The 24,172-nt window shown below is 34.5% G+C and overlaps 2 protein-coding genes across 2 annotated transcripts; both read left to right on the top strand.

The window, feature by feature from the left end:
- The first annotated feature begins 10,133 nt into the window (after positions 1-10,133).
- Positions 10,134-13,919, top strand: LOC122140448. Its single transcript, XM_042744224.1, has 3 exons — positions 10,134-10,218; positions 12,586-12,707; positions 12,887-13,919. Exons 1-3 carry the CDS (start codon positions 10,216-10,218, stop codon positions 13,461-13,463), a joined length of 702 nt encoding a protein of 233 aa, XP_042600158.1. The 5' UTR covers positions 10,134-10,215; the 3' UTR covers positions 13,464-13,919.
- Positions 13,920-15,336: 1,417 nt separating this feature from the next.
- On the top strand, positions 15,337-23,239 carry LOC109051800. The gene is made up of 3 exons (XM_042743612.1): positions 15,337-15,348; positions 22,174-22,243; positions 22,534-23,239. The coding sequence occupies exons 1-3, from the start codon at positions 15,337-15,339 to the stop codon at positions 23,073-23,075; spliced, it is 624 nt and encodes a 207-aa protein (XP_042599546.1). The 3' UTR covers positions 23,076-23,239.
- Positions 23,240-24,172: the final 933 nt, after the last annotated feature.

The raw sequence follows: 24,172 nt of genomic DNA, 5'->3' as shown, positions 1-24,172 counted from the left end.
GCCAGTGATTCAACGGCCCATTCAGATCTCCCTGCGTCCCAATGTGCATACTATCCACCCTATCTGCCCTTAATATTATTGAAAATGACTAATATCACATAGAATTTAGGATGGATAGTATGCACATTGGGACGCAGGCTTGTTTAAGCCGTTTTGAATAAATCGTTTGATTCGAACGATTCAATAAAAAAAAAATCAAAACAAGCAAAATATTCCCCAAACATCAATATTTACCAAAATCATTACATATCAATGACAGGTCTAAAACCAGCCAAGGTTTCAGCAAAAAAGCACACTTAGCAAAATATTGTTTAATATTGACCAAAATTCCTCAATTTCAGGCCCAAAAAGGAACAAAAAAGCTTATAAATAATAGTTCATTTAATAAGGCTAATTTTTATTGAATAAAAACCTTTTTAAAAATTAGACAAATTTTGTAATCATCAGACAATTTTTTTTTTTTTTTTTTTTTTTTTTTTTTTTTACAATTGGACCACTGGTTATAGGGCCAGTCAGTTAGTTTACTCAGTTATAGTTAGTTATTAGACGTTGTAACAGAATCAGTAATAAATCAGGATGACTTAGGATGGTTTAGGTTCTGAAAACACTTTTAACTATAATCTAAAAGTGAATTCATTAATCACTTAATTCAGTTAAATGAATTAATTCAGTGATGAATTGATGAACTCATAGGAGAGTTGCATTCAAGTCATTATTTGTATAAATTGCTTTTTTTTCACCTTAACTTCCAGAAAAAAAACATTGATGAAGTTAAAGGAAAACAGAAATTTGAAAAGAACCAAACAGTATATTTTATTTATTTATACATATAACAATTTCCACATGTAAAATTATAATAGCAGATTTTCTTTGTAGACAAATAAACATTTAGTGACTGTAGAGAATTTCTTACATAATGAAAATAAAAATCAGTAGCCTAACAATTGAGAAAAAAAAAACATCCATGTGACCTTGTGATATTTTTTTTTGTTTATTTCATCCTAAAGACACTAGATGTCAGTGCAGGCAGGTTTAACCAAACCTAAGATTAGCAGAATCCATGCTGAAAACCTATTCCACAAATCTGATTATTTGATTGGAATGTTGTTTCCGGATCAACATGGATGTTGTTCCAGGTCAGATAAAGATGGCTCAGTGTGTGGCATTAGTGTCTATTAGTGTATGATTATCTCACATGGTATTTAGCTGATTTTAGTAACTTACTAACAAATAAACATTACTGTACACCAATGAGCCAAAACATTATGATCACCTAACTGATATGCTGTTGGTCCTCCACTTGCTGTCAAAACAGAGCCAACCCACTGAGGCATGGACTCTACAAGACTCCTGAAGGTGTCCTGTGGTATCTTGCATGAAGACATTAGGAGCAGACCCTGCAAACAAGCCTGCACTGGCCCTTTACGGGCCCACTTAGGGCTAGCCTAAGGGCCCCCAGCGGGCTGCCAGTGCAGGGCCTCTGAGATTTTGCTCATTGGCAAAACGTTGGCCCTTTAGTGCTGGCCCTGCACGGGCACCCCTCACTTAGCCCACATTATTGATCTACAAAAGGGGTGCCCAACCTGTTCCTGATCAAACACAACTGAACCAACTAATTAGGATCTGAAGGAGCACTTGGTAATTACAGACAGGTTTATTTAATCAGGGTTGGATCTGAACTCCGTAGGAAGGTAGATCTCCAGGAACAGGATGTACCCCTGATCAGTAACAATACATCTGTTTCACTTTAAATACTTTTCAGCTACTATAACTTAAGTCTTTGGGAAAAACAGTTATTATACATCTGAAATGGATGCAGTCACCATATAACTAACATCTGATGCAACATCAGACGGGTGGGTTGGAGAAAGTTATACATTTATTCAAAAGTTTTCAGAAATGCAAATAATCAATAAAGAAAATCATAACTTAAAGCTGAAACATAAAATTTTAATAATCATGTTCAATCTGATCAGATTACACATAGAAGGAGAAAGATAAATTTGATCAAACCAACAAAGGTCTAAGAAGTCTGAGAAGGATAAACCTTAAACCAAAGTCTAGGACACCCCAAATAGTGAAACAAAAGAAGGAGAGACAGAATGAAAATAGAGTGGTGAGGAGGGGTGCTGTTTATACACTTTTATACCCTAAAAAGATCAGATAAGTTCCTCTTTTGTGCTTATCTGAACACACATGTTCTGAGGACTAGTCAGAGATCATGACTGTAAATATACAAAGCATTGTGGTTTCTGACACCTTGGGACCAAATTGAGCTAGACTTCTACATCCTTAAGCAAACACAGCTCGGAGGTCTTAACACATTTTGCAAACTCAGAGAACGACCCGAGAACAAAAATACAAAAGGGCACATAAGGATACACATGTCTTACACTTAAACTCGTTGTACTGAACACTCAAAGAAAGACTAATGTAAGATAAAATCAATACAACCAATTAATGATCAAACATGATAAAATATTGATTACATAATCTGAAGACGAGTAATAATGAAATTAATAAAGAATAAGCCATAAGTCATAACATAATTCATAACAAGTCATAATGCATAAGGCCTATATGTATATTTATATTCTTAATAATTTCAGAAAGTCGATTCACCAATTCCCCCACTCAAGCCTTAGTAAGACTCGTTACAACAACCATTTTAATCATAGCTCAGATATACTTCATCCCCCACTTATACAAGATTTTCAGATCTTAAATTAAATGCAGCATTCTTGAGATCTCCTGCATTCTGGGTGCTGAGGGCATTGAAATGAGCATCCTTTAAAACACATGTGAGTAGCTTAAGATACTCTTGTGGACGCATCATTAAACATCTCTGGCCAAAACCATGTTTGCTGCAGCATGGCATACATTTTCTGGACCCCCTGATGTGTAATTCTGTGATACAAATCAATCAATTCAGTTTGATAGCCGCTAGGCGGAATGACTTTATCACTGAGAGCACAATTTTTTTCTTCCTTCAATGTAGCTCCCATCTTTTGACACTTAGACAAGGTCTCAAACACTGCACAGTCTGGGTGAACAGGAAAAGTTGCAGCCACTTTCTCAAGTGCCAAACCCTTGGCAGCCTCTTTTGTCGGTGTGTCTGCCAGCGACAAAAGACTTTACATTTAGCAAGCCAGTCATTGAATGTGCTGTGTCCAGTGACTTTACATACAGCGATGCAAATTTCGAGAATTTCTTTGATAGCCATTTGGTGACTTATGGCCGTGTCAGACGTGGTTAAATATCTGTGATGTCCTTGACCGTGCTAGTACACTTGCTGTATATGGAGGGTCAGAGAGCTCTCAGATTTCATCAAAATAAATTAATTTGTGTTCTGAAGATGAACGAAGGTCTTATGAGGGTGTGTAATTAATGACAGATTTAAAAATTTTGGATGAATTTATCCTTTAACCCTGATCCCTCAGAACATTCCTCTTTCAAGCTCAGCCCATTCAAATGACAAACGACAGCTAAGATATGCCATTTTCACGACAGTCTGGGATACACAATTTAGCACAAACATCTTCTGGGGTAAACTAAAAGTTGCTTTATATGGAATCTTACACTTGGGTCCATGCTTTAGTCTTTCACGCTGTTTGAAAACAGTATCATAGTACAGGGGTTCCCAAACTTTTCAGCCCAAGACCCCTAAAATAACAGTGCCAGTACCTCAGGACCCCCACTTTCCTCTGAGGTGGTTAAAATATACAAATGTTTTCACAACTTGCGACCCCTCCTCATGGTTTCGTGACCCCCTGGGGGGTCCTGACCCCTACTTTGGGAACCCCTGCCATAGTAGACAGTGGTATACTGGGAAGATAATGGATCAGAAAGACTTTTAGATATTGGAATTGATTTTGTGCTTGATTGCCGAATTTATTAAAGCAAGGCAAGTTTCAATAGATGAACAACTCAATGAGTTTTTACTCATAAATGAAATTAAGGGCTCTCTAAACAGACTCTACATAGAGTCATACTTGGGGTTTGTGTCAAAGTCACACCACCGACCTGTATGAATATGCAGAAGATCAAAATAGCTTGGGTATGTTTCAGAAAAACGTATCATAAACTTTCAGCACCCTCACTCTTAAAAATAAAGGTGCTTCACGATCCCATAGAAGAATCTTTTTGTCTAAATGGTTCCATAAAGAACATTTAACATCTGAAGAACCTTTCTGTTTCACAAAAGGTTCTTTGATGGGAAAGAAGGTTCTTCAGATTATAAAAAGGTAAGAAATAGATGATTCTTTAAAGAACCTTTGACTGAATGGTTCTTTGTGGAACCGAAAATGGTTCTTCAATGGCATCTCTGTGAAGAACCTTTTAAGAACCTTTATTTTTAAGAGTGCTGCCCAAAAGGGGGCAAAATCTGCTAGTCATAAAATGCAGTGAACGATGATCTTATTTTAGAGTAAAATTTGTTGTATTATAGGATACAGTTATTACAGATTTAAATATTTGTCACAGTTATGCTGTGTTAGATTCATTTTCGTGGACTTTTAGTTTGTATTCATCAGGATCCTATTTCTTTTGTTCACGTTTACCATCACACATCAGTTTCTATGGACACTTATTAATCATCACAGCTGTAATTGTCTGTTATAATTGTAATTTCATAGATTTGAAAAAAAAAAACATCTAAATATCTACCACTATATTAGTTTTGGCTTTATTGTGAGTACTGAAAATACTGTGAGTTTTAACATTCAGTCACATGACTTATTTAGAGATGTTGAATCTGGATGAATATGAACATCAGTTAAAAATCGTACTAAAAAGTATTAAAACATGTTTATTATTGTCCAGCAGGACTCCTGATTCATTAATTACTTCTTATTTACATTTATTGTTTTTTTTTTTTTACAAAACAATGGTGAAAATGATAACAACATACAAACCATTCCAGTCTAATTATTCTGTTAGTGCACTAATAAACTGAGGAAAATACTGCCTGTTCTTTTATTTTTGTTGGGGATCATCAGGTCAAACCAGATCAGTCTCTCCACATTGAACATAGACAGCTCACAAATTCAAGAAGTCCTTGAAGGGTTGGTTGGCTATGGAAATAAAGATAATTGATGTGAGCCAGTTAGAGTTGTGCAGGTTTGAAACATGCAACCTAACCAAGTGACGCAGCAGGCAAGCAGAGAGAGCTAACGTAAGAGCGTGGACACAGTCCACATTTTTATTTTTTTTTTATTGTTTTTTTACAGTGTATGAAAATACATGCATATCTTATCAAATGCAAAAGGATCTTTTCAGTGAAGAGTTTTCTTGTCAGACTTGAACTTACAGATATCTGTATGCATTTATCTGTCTATGGACACAGTAAAACAGTATAGTATTTGAATGTTATCTGTGGTTGAGTACTTTCTAGTTTCTGTCTGTTGGAAATTTACATGCAAGTTGTGAGTTTCTTACGTTTCTTCTTAGGAGTGTTAGGTTCAGTGTAATAAAGCATTTGATGCACATAAACCTGAATATCATCAAAACAGATGAAACTTAGTGTGCATGAAAACTTGCTTTTCTCACTTCTGCCAAAAACTTTTAATTATTGTTCTTTATTTCACAATAAAAAACAACACAGTTTCTAATATGCTGCAAAATGCATGAATCCGTTTTCTTAAATATTACAGTAATGAAGGCCTATATAAACTGGGTTATGAGAACATTTCTGGAGCTCTATGTTTAATGCTGTTCTAAGTTCTTTTCCTCAATAATGACAATTTTGTCATTTTAAGTTAAGGCGTATGAGGCCACTGAAGTTGCTTGTCTACTTTTGCCTGCTTTGTTTGTGTATTCAAGGCATTATGGTGAATGAGAGACTTGGCTCTTCTGCAGGGAAACCAGACACTAGACCAGACGTCTTTAAATAGGTCAACATTTGTATTATTTATTTTAAAAATTAAAATCATCATGTTAGCTCAGTTTTAAATTAGTAAAATGCATTAAAAAGTTTTGTTAAACTGAACACATAAAGGCAAGGAAAGGTTGTTTTTCCCTACTTATAAAAAGGTTCTTTGGGGTTCTTTATAGAGCACTCGGGTTCTTTACTCATCTCCAAAGAGCCCTTTATGCCAAAAAGGTTCTTTATAAGGAGAAAGAACCCTTTTTGGCACAAAAGGGTTCTTTGGGCTTAACCATGCTTTATGTATTTTTACACATTAGGCTATTTAAAAATATACTACATTATATTTGTGATTTTATTTAAATTTTACTTTGACACAACTTTATTCTGAAGAAAAAGAACTTAAAATTTACATGTGCACTGTAAGTGAAAACATTTCAGCTAATTTCAATTACTTTTACCTTAACCCATTTTTTAGTTAACCTAACGTTACACGGTTAAACTTGTCAATCAGCTAATCTGAAGTTACGGATATATTTTTTCTTCTTCTACTTTCCACATTTTATCATGCAGGTTCTTATGATTGACTGATACATACATAAATGTTTTGCACTGTCACTGCAGGTCTGGACTAGGGAGTGCAGCATTACTTGTTTGGTCATCTACATTGAGATGAAAACACCACACTCCTCTCTAATTCAAGTAGCCTAAGTTTTAAGATTTGATTTCATTGTGCAGATTCCTTTGTTTTTCCTGTTGTACTGTTCTCTACATAGGTCTAATAAATGTTTCTCTGACTTGTATTCCCATCTTAGGATGTCAAGACTACTTGTCGCAAAGATAGTTAGCATCCAATTGGATGTGTCTCTGACCAATAACACATGCCAGAAGTATCTGTTTGCTGTCTACTTTTTATTCAGTACTATGGAGCATCCAAAAGCCATCACTCAGTTAATTTCAATCAACACTATTTAGCCCTTCCCAGTGCTGAAATTGTCATGAGCCCTTTGTTTTTATTGTTTAAATGCTTCTCTGATTGTAAAATTAACCTTTAATGCATATACATTTAAAAACAATACTACTAGTTAGTCTTTTAGCTCCCTTTTCAGAAACATGTGGTTCACCATCTCTTATGGGTTACAGAATTGGCAAAAGTTGCAGTATACAAAAAAAGTTAGACTACTTGGTTTATAGGACAATGTGGAGTATACCTGACATTTATTTAAGGGTAAAAGGTAATGACCTGGTGGTGAGATGCAAAGTAAGACTGTCATTAATATACTATTTGATGACAAACTTTTCACATTCCCATTTTACTCATGTATATAAACATTTTTTTTTTTTTTTTTTTTTTTTTTTTTTTTGGTTTATTATTATTTTTATTTTTATTTTTTTGAGATTAACAATTTTATTGATTCTCATGCAAATGACAGGATAGAATACAGAATACAATTCAGAATCTGATTTTTTTTTTTTTCCCTTTAACAAACCACCCGAACTATTCCCTAAAGATGGCTTTAAGGTCATTCCTTTGGCTAACGATAGACGAACCACACAATCAACATTGTGTAAAGAAAAAGGAGTGGAAATAACAATTAAAAAAAAAAAAAAAAATTAAATAAAATGTAGTCTTTACCGTGTCACAATCAAAACATGCTATTCACATGCTCCACTTCCAAATAGATTAAGTACTTGGACCATTTTTTAAAATACAATTTTAAGTTGTCCCTCTGCTTATATGACATTTTTTCATATGCAGCCACTCTTGAGAGTTCAGCTACCCATTCTTGAAAAGAGGGGGCGTCTTCTGATTTCCAGCTCCGGAGAATAATTTGTCTGCCAATCAATAGACTGGTTTGAATCCAGGATTTTGTGCCAGCGTTTATTAAATCATTATTTATCCACCCACCTAATATAAAAAGCTTAGGACATAGTAAGACCTGGAGGTCTAAGATTAAACATATGTGTTCCTGAACTCTTTTCCAAAAATCTTGAACTTTTATGCAGGACCAAAGGGCATGAGCTAAATCACCAGTCTCAGCCTTACATCTTATGTATATATTTTTATATTAAATTTAATTTATTCTTTTTGCAAGTTAAAAATCTTTTTTTTTTTTTTTTGTGGATTCTAGCAATCAACATATATTTGTGACTGACATGTTGGATGGGTGATAAGGTGAAGGGGGTTGAAAAACTATAATTCTAAAATGGTGAGTGCTATCTAGAGAGGTAAAAATAAAAAGTATGAATAGATAAAGAAAAATGGATTTATGTTAATCCCTGTTACTGTTGCACTGTGAATGGCTGTGTTATATATTGCTTATCATTGTAAATGCTATTGTGTTGCTTGTTGATATGTTGCTTATTGTTATTTCAGTTCTTAGTGATAAAATATCAACATGAGCTGTTTAAGTCTTAAAATGTAATTAAAATAAAACAAAAATTAAATCCAAAGAATGATCCAATAATGCACTGTAAAATCCAACAGTTTACCTTACTTAGATTTTATTAGTTATCTTTACTTAGTTGTTATACTTACTAGGTTTTATTAAGTTTCAGCTACTTTCAAGGCAAATAAAACAATTTACTTACTGTTTTGAGTGACACTTACTTAAAATATTCAAGTAGCCACAAAGGAACAAATGACATTAATAAACCAGTGAGAGGCAGCAGTGCACTAATGTGTTGCTAAATGCCGTTTGCATTACAATTGTTAGTCTCACCATTATAGTGATTAGCGTTGCCTTTGGTTGAGCACTTGAAACTTCATTTATGTTACTATAATTTTCTCTCTATTAATGCAGCAATGCATCATGAAATCAGAGTTATTTGATTTCAAAGAAAAGTAATAAATAGGTTACTTTTATAAGATGACCTATTTTTTAATTAAAGCATTTTTTTGTGTGTGTTTAATAATGATCTTTTTGAGATTTTATTTTTCATAAATAACTTGATATGCTTTTTATATAATCCTTAAACAGTGTGTGGCAATATGCTGAAGTCACACACAGACTTAAACATTCATCACGTGAATCACAACAATGGTAACAATTAAATAAAATTTATTTTCATTAATTGTAACAATAGCCATTTTATTTGCTCTTTTTGTTGTGCTACTTCTGACACAAGACAGCAAATAAAATTGGCAAATAAAAACAACAACTGTAAAACAAAGCAACTGCATAATTTATTCTGCGCAATGCATTCTGGGAGTCAGTGAGTAGCTATACTAAGTCATGAATAAACCTAAATGAAAGGATCAAGTACCCCCTACAGTTCTTTTTTAGTTACTAGAACTCTTGTGTAAGTTAACTATACTAACTAAGCATTTGTCAGTACAATATACTATTCCTATTTCACTTTACTTAGTTTTTTCAAGGCAATCGGTTTGCATGCTTTTTTTAAGTAAGCCCAACTTATTAGATTTTACAGTGTGGGAACCCCTAAAGAGTTCTATATAGAACCTTTTTCCTGGCTACAAAGAACCCTAAAGGGTTCTTTTGATTGAACCCTTAAAAAGGGTTCTATATGGAACCTTTCAGGGGTTCCATATATGTAGTGCCTGATAGAACCGTTTAAGGTTCTATATAGAACCTTTTCTTCTAAGAGTGCAGATATTTTTTTTCTCAGTAGAAGCAAAAATATATAGGTTTTAAGACTTCTTTTAAAATTGCAATAACCTTGTGATATTTGATGTTTTACCATCCCCAGCCAAAGCCTAATGCTTGGTATTCTGAAGACAACTGTGTAGTATCTGCAGTAAACACAAATAAATGACCTGAACTGAGTTTTGGGTGTTCAGTGAGGGAGTAAGACATAAAAATTGTCTTCACTGATGGAAGCATGTGTACTCTGCACAAAGTTCCACAACTGTTGACCATATCTTACCAAAATGATTTTCAATGCATATAATGTGCTTTAAATAAAACTAATTTTAAAATCATTCAGCTTTGGTTTCTGACATGCTTTCTCAGAAGACACATCTTGCTACACGCTGCCTATATAAGTTTCTTAATCCTGCTGGTTCCAGCCTTACAAAGTATTTCAGGTGCTTTACAAAGTTAGTGCATCAAAGGTACTCACTATCATGCTTATTATGACTTTATCATACAGTAGTAAATTATGAACTATATCTGGTTAACTGAATTATTTGCAAATGTCAAACATTTCATCAAACAGACATTGATAGAGACATCCCTGCTGAGGATTGCAAGTAGCTTATCTTTCTTTTTTACATAAGAGCAAACACAAGAAGAGAATAAATTAAACGCATTTGCTTGTCTCAAATTGCAGTGCAGAGCAGATTCAACACTCAGTTCTTTGCATCTTCTCTAGAATCTGTCACAGCCATCATGGTATGTATCATTGCTTTATACAATTGTTAGTCTACATTAAATTTTCATTTAAAAAAAAATGGTCACTGCTAAAGTCACTGCAGCTTTTAACATAATAACTAATAACCAATCGCTCAGAAGCATCAAAAGATGTTGTTGTTGGTGATGGGCACGTGCTTGGTATGCATAGGTATGTGCCTGTAATGTTGTTTGTGATGGTGTCCTTTCCATTATACTTTTCATTTTGGAATCCCACCTGAAAATTCCTCTCCTCTGGGAAATAGAAAGTGTTTGACTGCCTATAACAAAGTAAGTCTTCTCCTAAATTGAGGAGGTCTGCAGAGATAGTGAGGCATATGCATGTCAGGCATTGATTCAATGTTCAGACCATTATTTCATTAGATGCAAAGATTTAAGAAGGCATATGCTGGCAGTCTGGATAGGTCTCATCAGATGTCAATAGGCTACTGGCTTTGTTAATGTCTCAGTTATAAGCACAGATAGCATTTGAAGCCTATATCCTGTCCTATTTTGTTTCTAGTGATATGCAGTAGTATTACAGTAAGTGTCCAATTGCTGGCACTTGTCAAAATGATGGTGTTGTCTAGAACCTTCTCATTTGTGCTCACTAGTACACAGTGGTTGAGGGTGTAAGCAATCAAACAAAGAAAATCAACTGAGAAATCCCAGTCAAGAACTCACTATGCAGCTGTTTTGACCGTACATGTAAAGGGTGCAGCCCGCAGCAATATCTCAGTTCAATATAAATGGTCATGGTCCACAAACTATGGAGTCTTCAGTATAATGTATATGTTGATATCTGTAATTCAGCTGTAGATCTCTGGAATCAATTTTTTTGAATTAAAAATGCAATTGTTGAGCTACGTTAACTCAATTGTTTCTAGTAAAACTTGAATTAGAGAGCTTTGTAATTGGATTTTTTTCTAGTCAAAGTTACAACGGAAGTGGATATTAAAAGGTAAATGCACCTGCCTGTGTGTGAACTAGGAAAACCACCACAGACATTAAAAGGAGACATATTATGCCCCTTTTTACAATATGTAATATAAGTCTCTGGTGTCCCCAGAATATATCTGTGGGGTTTCAGCTCAAAATACTCCACAGATCATTTATTTTAACATTTTGCGTTTTAAACCAAACAAGTTTAAACTTCTTATATATGGTTTTCTGAGTGCACACATCCAAAGCACACTGACAGAAAGCGGCTGTCACAGCAGGTGAGTAGGTACTAAACTAAGTTCTCATTCACACACAAGTTTAAGTTAAAAACACAAACAAGATACAAAAACAATCGGTTATGTCTGTGAAGTTAAACAGCTGGGAAATAAATTGCATGTTTATTTTGGATCTGTGCGTCAGCAGCAATATACAGTAAATAAATCAATAAATCCTCTGCTCTGTTGTCTGCCTGCTTGAGTGTGATTGGTCAGGGGTTCAAACCTGGTGAAATTTAAGTTTTTAGTAACACATCAATTTTGCATTTGTACAGTAAGTCAGACATACATCTGCAGGGTGTGGCAGTACATTTGTTTGCATTTTGTTTTGCGATTTCATTGAGTGTAGAATGGGCTATTGGTAACTGATAGAGAAGTGCAGAGTGCATCTGAGAGCTGTGTGTTCAAGAGAACATTTACACAGATGATACAACAGCAGCAAAACATTAAAAACCTTTCAATAACAGTACTGACATCACCACTCATAATACACAAATGCAAAAATGCAGCTTTCAAAAAGTGGTGGGGACAAAATGATCCATGGCAAAAAGTAGTGGGGACCCATTGTCCCACCCGTCTCCACCATAAATGCATATGGTAATACCACTTTCACCGTCAGAGTACTGAACCATTTTCTGCCTCTCATTTCACCGTGACGATGATGTATGTTGTATGTGTGGGCATGTGCAAATGAACACTGCATCGTAGCCCTGAACCAGATTATATTGATGAGCTCATTAGCTCTGATAAGTCTTTGACATCGACCGATAGAGCAACACTAGGCTGTATGTAAGTAAATATGTAAATATATATATTTTGAGTGTCTTATGGACTTGTTTGGAGCTAAGAGTAAGAGCTAACTTGAGTAGTGATGACTGAACTTAACTGTTGAGAAGGAACTGTCTGCAAGCAAGCAACTGCTCTCTTAAAATCTACCTACAGTACTTGTGAATGCAATGGTGATGTTTTATTCATATTTTATTGTTTACCCTGCCCTTCTATGACTTCTAACTGGTTCTGGTGAGGCGGAAAGATTTCATCTTTAACTTTGTAGTTCTTTACATTTGTCAGCAGAGGTTTAGCCATCATGTTAATATACTAAACAGAGGAGATGCCAGAGCGCTGATCATTTTTGCCTTTTTAATCACTTTAGGTTTTCACTAAGCTGTCAAGGGCCCTTCTCCTTGTCTCTCTGCTTTCTCTTTGTACTCAAAGTCTGGATGATGAGTTCGACGTGGAAGTTCTTGCAGAAATTATAAAACATTTTCACGATAAGTAAGTTTTCATATTATTGTAATAGAGGTTACATGGAACATTTGTTTGCGCAAATGTTTAGAGCTCTCTGATTGAATGTACAAGCATAGAAATAACAGATATGACTCATTCATACCTTTTCAGCATGAACGTTTGACTACTACTCAGTTTTGAATATGCAGTTTTTTATTTCTTTTCAGATTTCAACAAACACAGTATGCAGCAGCCATCAATGTCCCAAAGAATAATGTCTTTTCATTCCTGGAAGAAGCAAGCAATGTGAGGGAACATCTCGAAACTAATCTGATCTATGAAGGCACTGAGCTGATTGTTGCAAAATTTTCTAAAGACAGACATTCAGAAGATCTACTGATGAATCCTCCAAAACAGTCTCTCTTAACAAAATTGTTAAATAAAAAAGGGTTGGATGGATGTGTGGTTTTCTACACCTTACTCTCTCCCTGTATAGACAAGTGTCTCAGTAATAATAATAACAACATTTTACCAGGTCTTGATGAATTAAAAGTGCACACAGGAATTAAAGCCTTTGCTTTCACACATATTTATAGGCCTGACCAAGACAAAAATGATCTGCATGCAGAACTGGGAAAGGTTGCTGAACGTGTGCCTCTCTACCGCTGTTTTTATAAATGTATCCTTTGTGGAAAACCAGGATCAACCACACCAATAAAAGAGGTGTGTACATGGGAATCTAAATTATTTTTAGAATATATTAACAAACTTTATAACTATACTCAAAGTAATGCTTCAGGTTAATTGATGTTCTGATGAGAGGATATATGTCTGTTAATGCTCAAATGTAGCCTTTCTGTCATATATGCTGCCTAATGTTATTTCTTTCAAAACACTTCTTACGTATTCTTTGTAAACTCTTGGAGGGGAGAGCACATGTTTATTTTTTATTTCTTTCCCCCAAAGAAATTGCTTTTTAGTTAATCATTCTAATAACAAAGATTGTCATCAGATTTAACAGAAACCGGAGATTTGTGAATGTAGCTGGTTTTGATATAGGACCAAATTCCAGTAAATTAAAGCATTTGTATTCAAAAACATTTTTCATTACTAAGCCAGTTTATTCCTGTGTGAACCACAATATTTTGTGTGGATATATTGTTTATTTGTTAATGCTCAGGGTAATATTCATTTTACAAATGGTTATGCTGGAGAATTACATTTCTTTTTGACATATAAATAAAGTCCTCGAAATGTGAAGACAGCTTTCTGGGCATATTTCTGGGACGCAGGATTCAGTCAGATCCGACAGAACTCACATTCATATTCTATCATTCATTCAAAAAAAAGTCTAAACATTTATTACATTTTATTTATTAATTTATTTTTCACATGCACATTCCCATTCTGTTCATAACACATGCACATGGGTAGTTGACCAATAACATTTCCATAAGCATTAATAAATAAATTAAAATTTTTTAGTCATTTTTATTTTTATTTTTTGCTCACATTCTGTTCATAATATATGTGTTGCACAAATAACGTCCATGAACATTTCTTATCTTTATTTATTTTTTAAAATGCATGTTCCCATTCATTTATTTATTTAAATTTTATTTTCTTTTTATGCACATTACTGTTCTGTTCAGAATACATATGATGCACATGGGTATTTGACAAATAATATATCCATGATCTTTTATATTTATTTCTTTATTTTTTTTTATGTTGATGTTTTTTTAAACATTTAAAAATACCACTACTAATAATTTTTTTTTTGGTTGTTTTGTTTGATCCTGTGGCATCTCTCATTTCATATAAGCTCTGAAAACCACCATGAACAACTTATAATAATAATACGTACAAAACATAACACAGTTTTAATATTTAAAGTAGTTTTTCTGCGCATGTAAACATCACTGGCTTATTGTATAATAGCTTTGATTTAGGGCTAAACGAATATGCATTATTATGTTAATTTCATTAATCAGGTCATAAAATCAGGGGGTGGGGAGGCATTGCTGGAGGTGTTAATGGATCCATGGAGAGAAGGTTAGAATGGAATCAGAATTTGCTAGGATTGGCGAAACTCAGTTTACTGGTATTTATGCTATTATATTTTATTTGTGCTATTATTTAACTCCCCAAAAAAGCATGTCTTAAACCAGATGCTAATTTGTGCTGCTCTTGGTAGATTGCGTTGGTCATTAAAGAAATAATCCGGCTGCATCTGTGTTCTTTAATGTGTGCCTCATCAGTAGATCAGCCGCAGAACAGCTAATTTGCCATGTTTAGTAAATCTGGCTCTAAATCCCAACATTAAGCATAACAATTTTATTTACCCCTGAATGTGCTGCGGTGAAACTGTCTCCCAGCCTATAGCTGTCAAATACATTTTCCCCAGGAAGTGTTTGTCAATCAAACCTGAACAAATTCTGAAGGGGACAATGCAGATGGTCCCAGTCACACCATTCACTTACAAAGACACAGTGCTGTTCATTATGTCAGCTGTGATGGGAAATGTTCACTAGATGTTGGAATAAGAACAGTTTGGAACTGAGCTGAGTCATGCTCTGTACCTCAATATGATGGTAATATCCACAATACAAACAAATTTAATAATAATAATAATAGTAATAATAATAATAATAATAATAATTGTGAGGGATTCGACATGGAGGCAAAGGTAGAATCCAAATGCAGGAAGTTTAATAAACTCAGCAAACAAATCCAAAACACATAGACACAAGACATAGTCAAGGAAGCAGGCAAGGTCATCAGTTACAAGATTTCAACCAGTCCAACCAGGCAAATAAAACAAAACAGTAATCCAACAATCTGTAATCCAATAATACAGGCGCAATGGTCATAACATGAAATCAAATAAACAGGCAGTGAAAAGACTGGCAATACTTCACAAAGTATCTAGGAAAGGGCATGGCTATTTATATAGGTGACAATAACAGGAAGTAACTATAGAAGAAACAGTTCATTGTATTCGGGACAGGGCTCCCTCTGGCATTCGGCTGAATGGATACCAGCCTAATTTGTTACAATAATAATAATAATTCCTTAAATATTAGGTAATTAATGAATCCATAATTTTAAATTATTATTTTTTTAAAGCTGTGTTTTTTTTTAAGGTTGTCTAAATAAATGGTAAAAAAAATCTTGCAAAAAACTAAAAAAAAACTACTGTAGCTAGATCTGTAGTGGTATAAAAACAGCAAATATGTTTCATCATCATAAGAATAGTAAAATAATTTAATGAAATATCATGGTGCAAAATCATGGATGTTAAATCTTCTTAAGTCACCGGCCATTGAAAAAGTACATTTTGGACCCTGACTGAGTGTGTTAGGGAAAGTGTGTGTTACTGTCTTAATTTTCTCTCTTCAACTTTCCTGTTAAAATACAAGGTAAGAAGTGCTCGAGTCTGCCGTATATATTAAAATCAATTTGGATTTGAATGAAAATATTTTATAGCAATAAACTTTCTCAGATATTTCCATATATGATATACACAAAATAAATATGTAAATAGATTTTTCTTTTTTTGTTATTGTTGTTGAGAAGATCAATAATCAGGATGTTTTCATGTTCCATTAAATGCTTATGATTAGCACCACCTTGTGCATCTCTGTAAACCTGCACATTGCAGTCACAGAACATTAAAATCCTCAAAACCAATGAAGAAAAAAAAAAAAAAAAAAAAAAAAAAAAAAAAAAAAAAGAGTATGCCCGATAATCAAAATAAAACTTGATGGACAGCAATTAAACGTGCAAAACTACGGTGCCCCTAAGGTGACATTTTCGGTTCAATGCACCCTCTTTTCGGTTAAATGCACGGTCGCCCCCTCTAGTGGACATTAAGTATTCATTCATAAATTTAAACGTTATTTCTAATTTATTGAATAAATTTAACTTTATTAATTTTCACAATTACTATTTATTAATGTCACACACACATACCTAGTGCCTTTTGGCTTAAAAGACGAGAGTGGTAAATGTTACAGACATATTATCATGGAACTGTTCAGTCTATTATTGATTTTTATTTCCACTTCACTTTTATCCAAGGAGACAGAACTATTTGCACTGTATTTATCAATGGGACAATATTCATACAATACTATAATCCAGAAATAATTTAAAGGGGTCACGTGCAAGTCGCAGCAGCGCGAATTATGTGCCCAGCAACATCTGATTCAAATATTATGCTAATTAACAGTGAGTGGTGGTTTCAGACATTACAGTGTCGCATTCGTACTGACTCTCTAGCCGCCTTTCCACTGCACACGACATTCGGACACGATTTTCGCATTCCTCCCTCTAGCGGCAATCGCGCAGAACTTTCAAATTGGTCATGCAGCAACCGTCACTCGGCATATTCACCATGGTAAAATAAATAATTTTAATGAATATAATTAATGTACGAATGCATCCTCACAAATCAGATGACCCCCCCAAAAATAAAAACTGTAGGTTTTATGGGGCAAATCAACGTAAATAACGATTTAATAATTATAAAATAATTATTTCTGCCATAATTATTCTAAAGCACCATTTCACAGAAATAGTGTTTAAAGAATAATGTTAAAGAGAACAAAATATTGGTAACTATGACCTCGTTCCGCGTTGTAGCAGCTCTGTCTGCAGAAAGACTGCACATTTGCAGCGGGAGAGACGGACACTTAAACACGATGTTATGCGTCACAAAAACGAAATTGTTCGCGTGTAATGTTTAACAGTCCCACTATTACCTTTTCAAAGCATGGAAACAGCGAAATTCCGCACTCAATGCTTTCAAAAAACAAATACATTGATGAATTCTCTAATTTGAGTAGAAAACCTACCGAATGTAACTCAGCCGCTTCAGCGCCAGACTCGTAGTAAACCCAGGCCTAGGCGACAGGATGTCAACGAACCAAACTGAAAGAAGCGTAAAGCATAAATAACATACATTGTAAGCACATTCCAAAAAGAGATTTTACACGTAATCACCTTTTTCAGGAAATCGAACCGGCATGATTAACTTTAACTCTTCTGTAACTTGACGTTACATCTCTGCACCTCACGAACACGAACTTAACACTAAACCTGACAAAAACACTCGCAGTTAGTAATCTCTAAATGTGTTCACCACCAATCATATTTTGAGTTAAATTATAAGCAAAAATGTTTTTCCCAGTGTACTTTTATTAAGGGAAAAGCAATCCAACTTACCGCCTCGGTCGCTCGAGGAAAAAATGGCGTCGTCGCTTCAAGAGGCAGCAGTCACTGAAGGGCGGAGTTCAGACAATTCGGCGGGTTTTTTATTTCGCACTTTTAGTGTAAAAGTGAAATTACACCACATAACAACACTGAACATGAGAAGTACTGTTTAACACTGTAGATTTTTTAATTCAGCTCTTTGGGAATTTATAACTTTTAACACTGCAAATATTACACTGCTGATTTTACTGTGGATGAATGCCGGTGTCCTGACATTTTATCCTACCCGTCAGATTTTCCTGCGCATGGTTAACTGCGCATGCGAACAGCAATATCGCGTCCTTTTTCTCATGATAAACAACTATATTTAATGTATTTGCATTACTGTAAGGGTAGGTTTAGAGTTGGGATAGGTATAGACTTTTATAAAACACAATCTAATACGTAGAAAAAATTATTTACTGTACAGGGCAGGTGGCAGACACGTATAGCGTCGTGGCCCATGGTGGCGGTGGGGTTTCAGTATGGGCAGACGCATGTTATGGACAACAACAACACAGGTGCATTTTATTGATGGCATTTTGAAATAACATATATGCACAGGACATGTCACCCATTGAGCATGTTTGGGATGCTCTGGATCGGCGTATATTACGATAGCGTGTTCCAGTTTCTGCCAATATCCAGCAACTTCACACAGCCATTGAAGAGGAGTGGACCCAGGGGAGATTCCAGGTTTTTCATTTTAGGGGGGCTCAGCCCCCAATGAGGATATATATATATATATATATATATATATATATACAGTGCCCTCCATAAGTATTGGAACAGTAAAGACAAAACTGCTTTCTCTGCTGTGGAGTCAAGACATTTGCAAATATGATTAAAAGATGAATATGCTACAAAACTACAGAATGTCACATTTTATTATTAGGTCTTTTAAAATGTACATGTTTTACCAGATAAAAAGGACAGCACTTTTAGAGTTCATCCCACTATTTGATGTGAGCATAAGTATTGGAACAGTTGAATTTAATACAGATGTAAAAGATTAAAAGCTAATATTTAGTTGCAGATCCCTTGCATGCAATCAGAGCAGTGAGTCTGCAACCCATAGACATGAACAGACTCTTGGTCTCATGCTTTAAAATGCTTTTCCCCAGCCTTTAATACAGCCAATTCCAACTGTTGCTTGTTTTGGGGAGTTTCTGTCTTTAGTCTCCTCTTCAGCTGGTGAAATTAATGTTCAGTCGGATTTAAATCTGGAGATTGATTTGGATAATCTAAGACTTTATATTTCTTTGCCCTGATAAAGCCCTTGACTGAACTGGCAGGGTGTTTTGGGTCATTGTCCTGATCCAATATGAAGTGCTTTCTAATGAGTTTGGTGGCATTTTCTTGAATACTGGTAGCCAAGATGATTTGTACCCTTCCAAATTCATTCTGCTGCCATCATGCACAAAGTCATCATTAAAATCAAGAGGTCCTGTTCTAGAGACAGCCAAGCATGCCCATGCCATGACACCAGCTCCACCAAGCTTTACAGATGAGGTTGTATGCTTAGGATCATTTGCAGTTCCCTTTTTCTCCACACTTTTGCTTTACAATCACTTAGATAAAGGTTAATCTTTGTCTTATCGGTCCATCAACTCAGTTCCAAAACTCTACTGGCTCACATTTGTGAAGAATCTTGCCTTTCTATTTTTGGTGCTGATCAGAGGTTTGCATCTTGCTGTAGCTTCTGTAATTCTGTGTCAGCATCACCCCAGCTTTCTGGAGGTTGTTGGTGATTTTACAGACATGTATTTTAGGGTTCATTTTCACAGCTTTTATGATTTGTCTGTCATCAACTACTGTTGTTTTTCTCAGCCGATCAGGTCGTCGTTGGTTGCTGATGTCACTGGTAGTTTCCAAACTCTTGATTTCTCCATGCCCTTTGTTTTTCCCATATAGTTCTAATTGACTTCCTCTTTTCTTTTAGCATCCAAATTGCTTGCTTTTCTTTCAGAGTCGGCTTCCTCGTCTTCATCCTGGATATATCTAGTCATCATCGAATGCAAGAGTTAGAATGCAGAAGTAATGGATATAGCTGATAAGACACATTCCTTGCTTTCAATATCTGAAGAATTAATGCAACAGGACACAGCTGATCACTCAGAAAGACCTGTGAGGCAACTATTCCAATACTTATGCTCACATCAGATAGGGAGATGAAACTCTAAAAGTGCTGATTTTCATAGCTGGTAAAACATCTTTGTGTTGAATCACCCAATAATAAAATGTGACTCTCTGTAGTTTTGTCTCATATTCATCTTTTAATCATATTTACAGATTTCTTGACTCCACAGCAAACAGAACAATTTTGTTATGTATGTATATATATATATATATATATATATATATATATATATATATATATATATATATATATATATATATATATATATATATATATATATATATATATATATATATATATATATGTTGCAAAGGGCTATGTATTCAGACACTCGCTATATTCATATATGTTGGACTATACAACGACATAAGAATAATACTTCCCCCTATAAAAATTACAGAACATAACAAAATGTGGTGTAAAGTGCGTCATAAGAATAATCAGTTGTTGGTATAAATCCATAGAGTGTGGAGTGCACGAGAGTTTTCCTCATTTCTAGTGGTGTTTAATTGTGTGCATGCATCCAAAAGTAAGTTTATATGTTTATTGATCATATTTAACGTGTTGTTTATGGGTTATCACCATAATTATGTTTCGTTGAGTTATTTAACTAATATGCCACCAAATGATGGTCACACCAGATACTGACTGGGTTTGGACCCTCCCGGACCCCAATACAGTAAAACTGCACATTATAGAGTGGCCTTTTATTGTGGCCAGCCTAAGGCACACATGTGTAATAATCATGCTGTCTAATCATCATCTTGATATGCCACACCTGTGAGCTGCATGGATTATCTTGGCAAAGGAGAAGTGCTCACTAACACAAATTTAGATAGATTTGTGAACAATATTTGAGAGAAATAGCCTTTTGTGTACATAGAAAAAGTCTTAGCTCTTTGAGTTCAGCTCATGAAAAATGGGGGCAAAAACAAAAGTGTTGCATTTATAATTTTGTTCAGTGTAGATTAAAGACTCATCTCTTCAAAGCATTCAAATAATGCATCTCATAATCTTGGACTGCAGTTATGTTTGATCAAAAGCGCATTATTATTCCTTGGCTTGGGTTAAACAAATTAATTTTACTTGGTTGGAACAGCAGCTATGCTTATTATGTCTCTATTTGTTTCTCTGATTGGCATCCCGTAGTAACTAGGTTTTACATAAGCTTCAGTCTGGATCCAGAACACCTGAGAAGAGATGATACCAACCCCTCAGAGGACCTCAGATGATGCTAACCCAGAAACAACATACAGAACTACCAAATTTTGCTATAAGTTTGATTGCATTATATAATAATTGCTGTTGATAGTGTTCATCATCTGTTTGATTATGTCTTTGATTTTCCGAACATTTCTGCCATCTATAAACTGACAGTGATTACTGACAAGCTAATACTAAATATTGTAGAAACTTAATTTTCTGTAAAGTTGCTTTGCAACGATTTGCATCGTAAAAAGTGCTATACAAATAAACTTGAATTGAATTGAATTGAATTAGTGTACTTAAAGAATGTGTTTATGTCTATGTTTATCAATAAGACCCACATAAACATCAAATATCATTTCTATGCTTAAACATGTTACAGAGCAGCTTACTACTCCACAAAATACGCAACTTTTCATTTCAGAGAATATTTTAGATGTGAGGGTGGACAGTTCCTGTGGTTTAAACGTTACACAAGCTTCTCACTATAGATGAGTCAACATAAAAATAAAAAAGCTGTTAAATAGACCTCACTTTTAACACCATAAATGGCAGCTTAAAAACAGTTTCTATTTTTATCCCGTTCTGGGTTTTTAAAAGGGCTGGTCTAGAATCTGAATAAATTCATTTGCTCCTCATCATCACCACTCTCACAAGAGAGTTCACATCATTTTTGGAGCACAATAAAGATTTTGCTAGATAATCCAGAAAGGACAACATGGTAAGCAACCGTACTATATTTTATATTCAGTTAGTCCATTTGAACCTTTCATTTGTCAATGCACTCTTGTGAACAAAATTTTAACTTAATCATAAAACTGGAAAGGTTTGCTGTGCAGTTCAAACAGTAATATACAGTACTACACAGATGAAATAGGACTGCTGATGATTTTGCTTTTTTCAACAATTTAGGTTTTTATTGTGCTGTCCAGAGCCCTTCTCGTAGTCTCTCTGCTTCATCTTTATCCTCAAAGTGTGGAGTGTGAGTCTGTGGACGCTGACTCTGGCCAGAATTACAAGATTTTTTCACCAGAAGTAAGTTTTCATTTTACTGAAGTAAAGGTTAGTTGAAACATTTGTTTGTGGGAATTTTAGCACTTTCTGACTACATTTCTTATTATTTTCAGACTAAATACAAGAAGATATAATACATCTATTTGCACTCATTCACACTTTTCCAGCATGCATGTTTGACCAGTACATCAGTTTTGAATATGTAATTGTGAAAATTTCTTTTTTTTTTTTTTTTTAGTTATGAAATAGGGCAGTAAGCAGTAGCCATCAATGTCCCAGAGAATCAGTGTAAGAAAGGTTTCAAACCATCAACATCCCCCAACTTCCTGAAAGAAGACAAAAACATAGATGTGAGAAATATCATACGTGCTGATGAAAATCCAGTTTACAAAGGCAAAGAACTCATTGCTGCAGGTGTACAGAAGACACCAAACATTGCTCATTCAGAGTTTCTACTGATGAACCCTCCAGATAATTCACCCTTGACAAGATTGTTGAATACTAGAAAGAATGGTTGTGTGGTTTTCTACACTTTAAACTCTCCCTGTATGAACACATGTCTCCGTGGCAAGTACAAGATTACAGGAGGGCTTGATAAATTAAAAGCATACAAAGGAATTAAAGCTTTTGCTTTCAAAAACATCTGGAATCCTGATCAAAACAGACCAGATGAGCTGAGAGAGAAACTTAAGGTGATTGCTAGTCGTATTCCACTCTACCGCTGTAATGGAAATACTTGTACCCTTTGTGGAGAGCAAAGGTCAAACACCGAAATAAATGAGACCTGTTTAAATGGGTAATTATTATTTATTTATTTATTTTTTTGCATAGTGCTGAGGTACTGATGTTCAATGACTCTCTTGCTTGATTAATTGTCTTAACTAAAATTTCAGATATTCTGTTTGTGCATACATTGACTGAGATGTGTTCTGTTATTAAAGTGGCTTTGCTATTGCTTTAGGGATATTGAGTCTATTTATTTGATGTTATAACATTAACGTTGACTCTTTGCATTCATCTGTTATATTACACAATTAGCATGTTTAAAATACAAAATTAAGGGCCAGATTTACTAACGGCTTGTGCCAGAATAAACTCTCTTTTGATGGTAAAAAAACAAAAAACAAAAAAAAAACATTACCATCAGGATTTACTAAAGGCACATAGTGAAAAAATAACACTGAAAAGCTGTGAACTTACTTTTTTTCTCTGACGTTATTTGCATGGGGTAGGAGTTTCCTTATCAGACGCAAAAAATTATGGGCAATTTTTTAAAAGCAACACAATTTAATGATGAAAATTAAAATTAAGACGTGCTTGCCACATGTATTTAAGATAAATTTGAATTAAAATATTTTCTAGCAATAAATATACACAGATAAGTAGGCTGTGATATGCACAAAATAAATATGAGGCATTTTTTATGCGAAAATGTATTGATAATCAGGACGTTTGCATGTTTCCTTTAATGCTTGTGATTAGCACCATCTTGTGCATCTCTGTAAACCTGCACATAGCAGTCACTGAACATGAGAATCCACAAAACCAATGAAGAAAAAAAGAGAAAGGGAAAGTAATCCATACATACAAATAAAACAAAACAAAAAAAGTTCAGAAATTAAGTTATGTGTGCTAAAATGGAATGACTCAGGGAAAAAGTATGGAGGTGAAATTAGTAATATATAGGAATATTTCTATATTTATTTTAACAACAGGTTTTCTTTGTAAACTAATTAACTGTAAAGTTGGATTTGTTGCATTATGAAAACAAATTTAAGTTGTAATCGAGAAACAAAACCAACCATGTGACCATGTGATTTTATTTTGATGCTTTCATTCTCGTGACACTAGATGGCAGTGCAGGCGAGTTTAACAAAACCTGAGATTAAGAGCTCAA

Source organism: Cyprinus carpio, chromosome B18, assembly GCF_018340385.1.
Source record: "Cyprinus carpio isolate SPL01 chromosome B18, ASM1834038v1, whole genome shotgun sequence".
Taxonomy (NCBI): Eukaryota; Metazoa; Chordata; class Actinopteri; order Cypriniformes; family Cyprinidae; genus Cyprinus; species Cyprinus carpio.
Note: the sequence above shows the minus strand (reverse complement) of the source record. Positions and strands in the feature narration are given on the sequence as shown.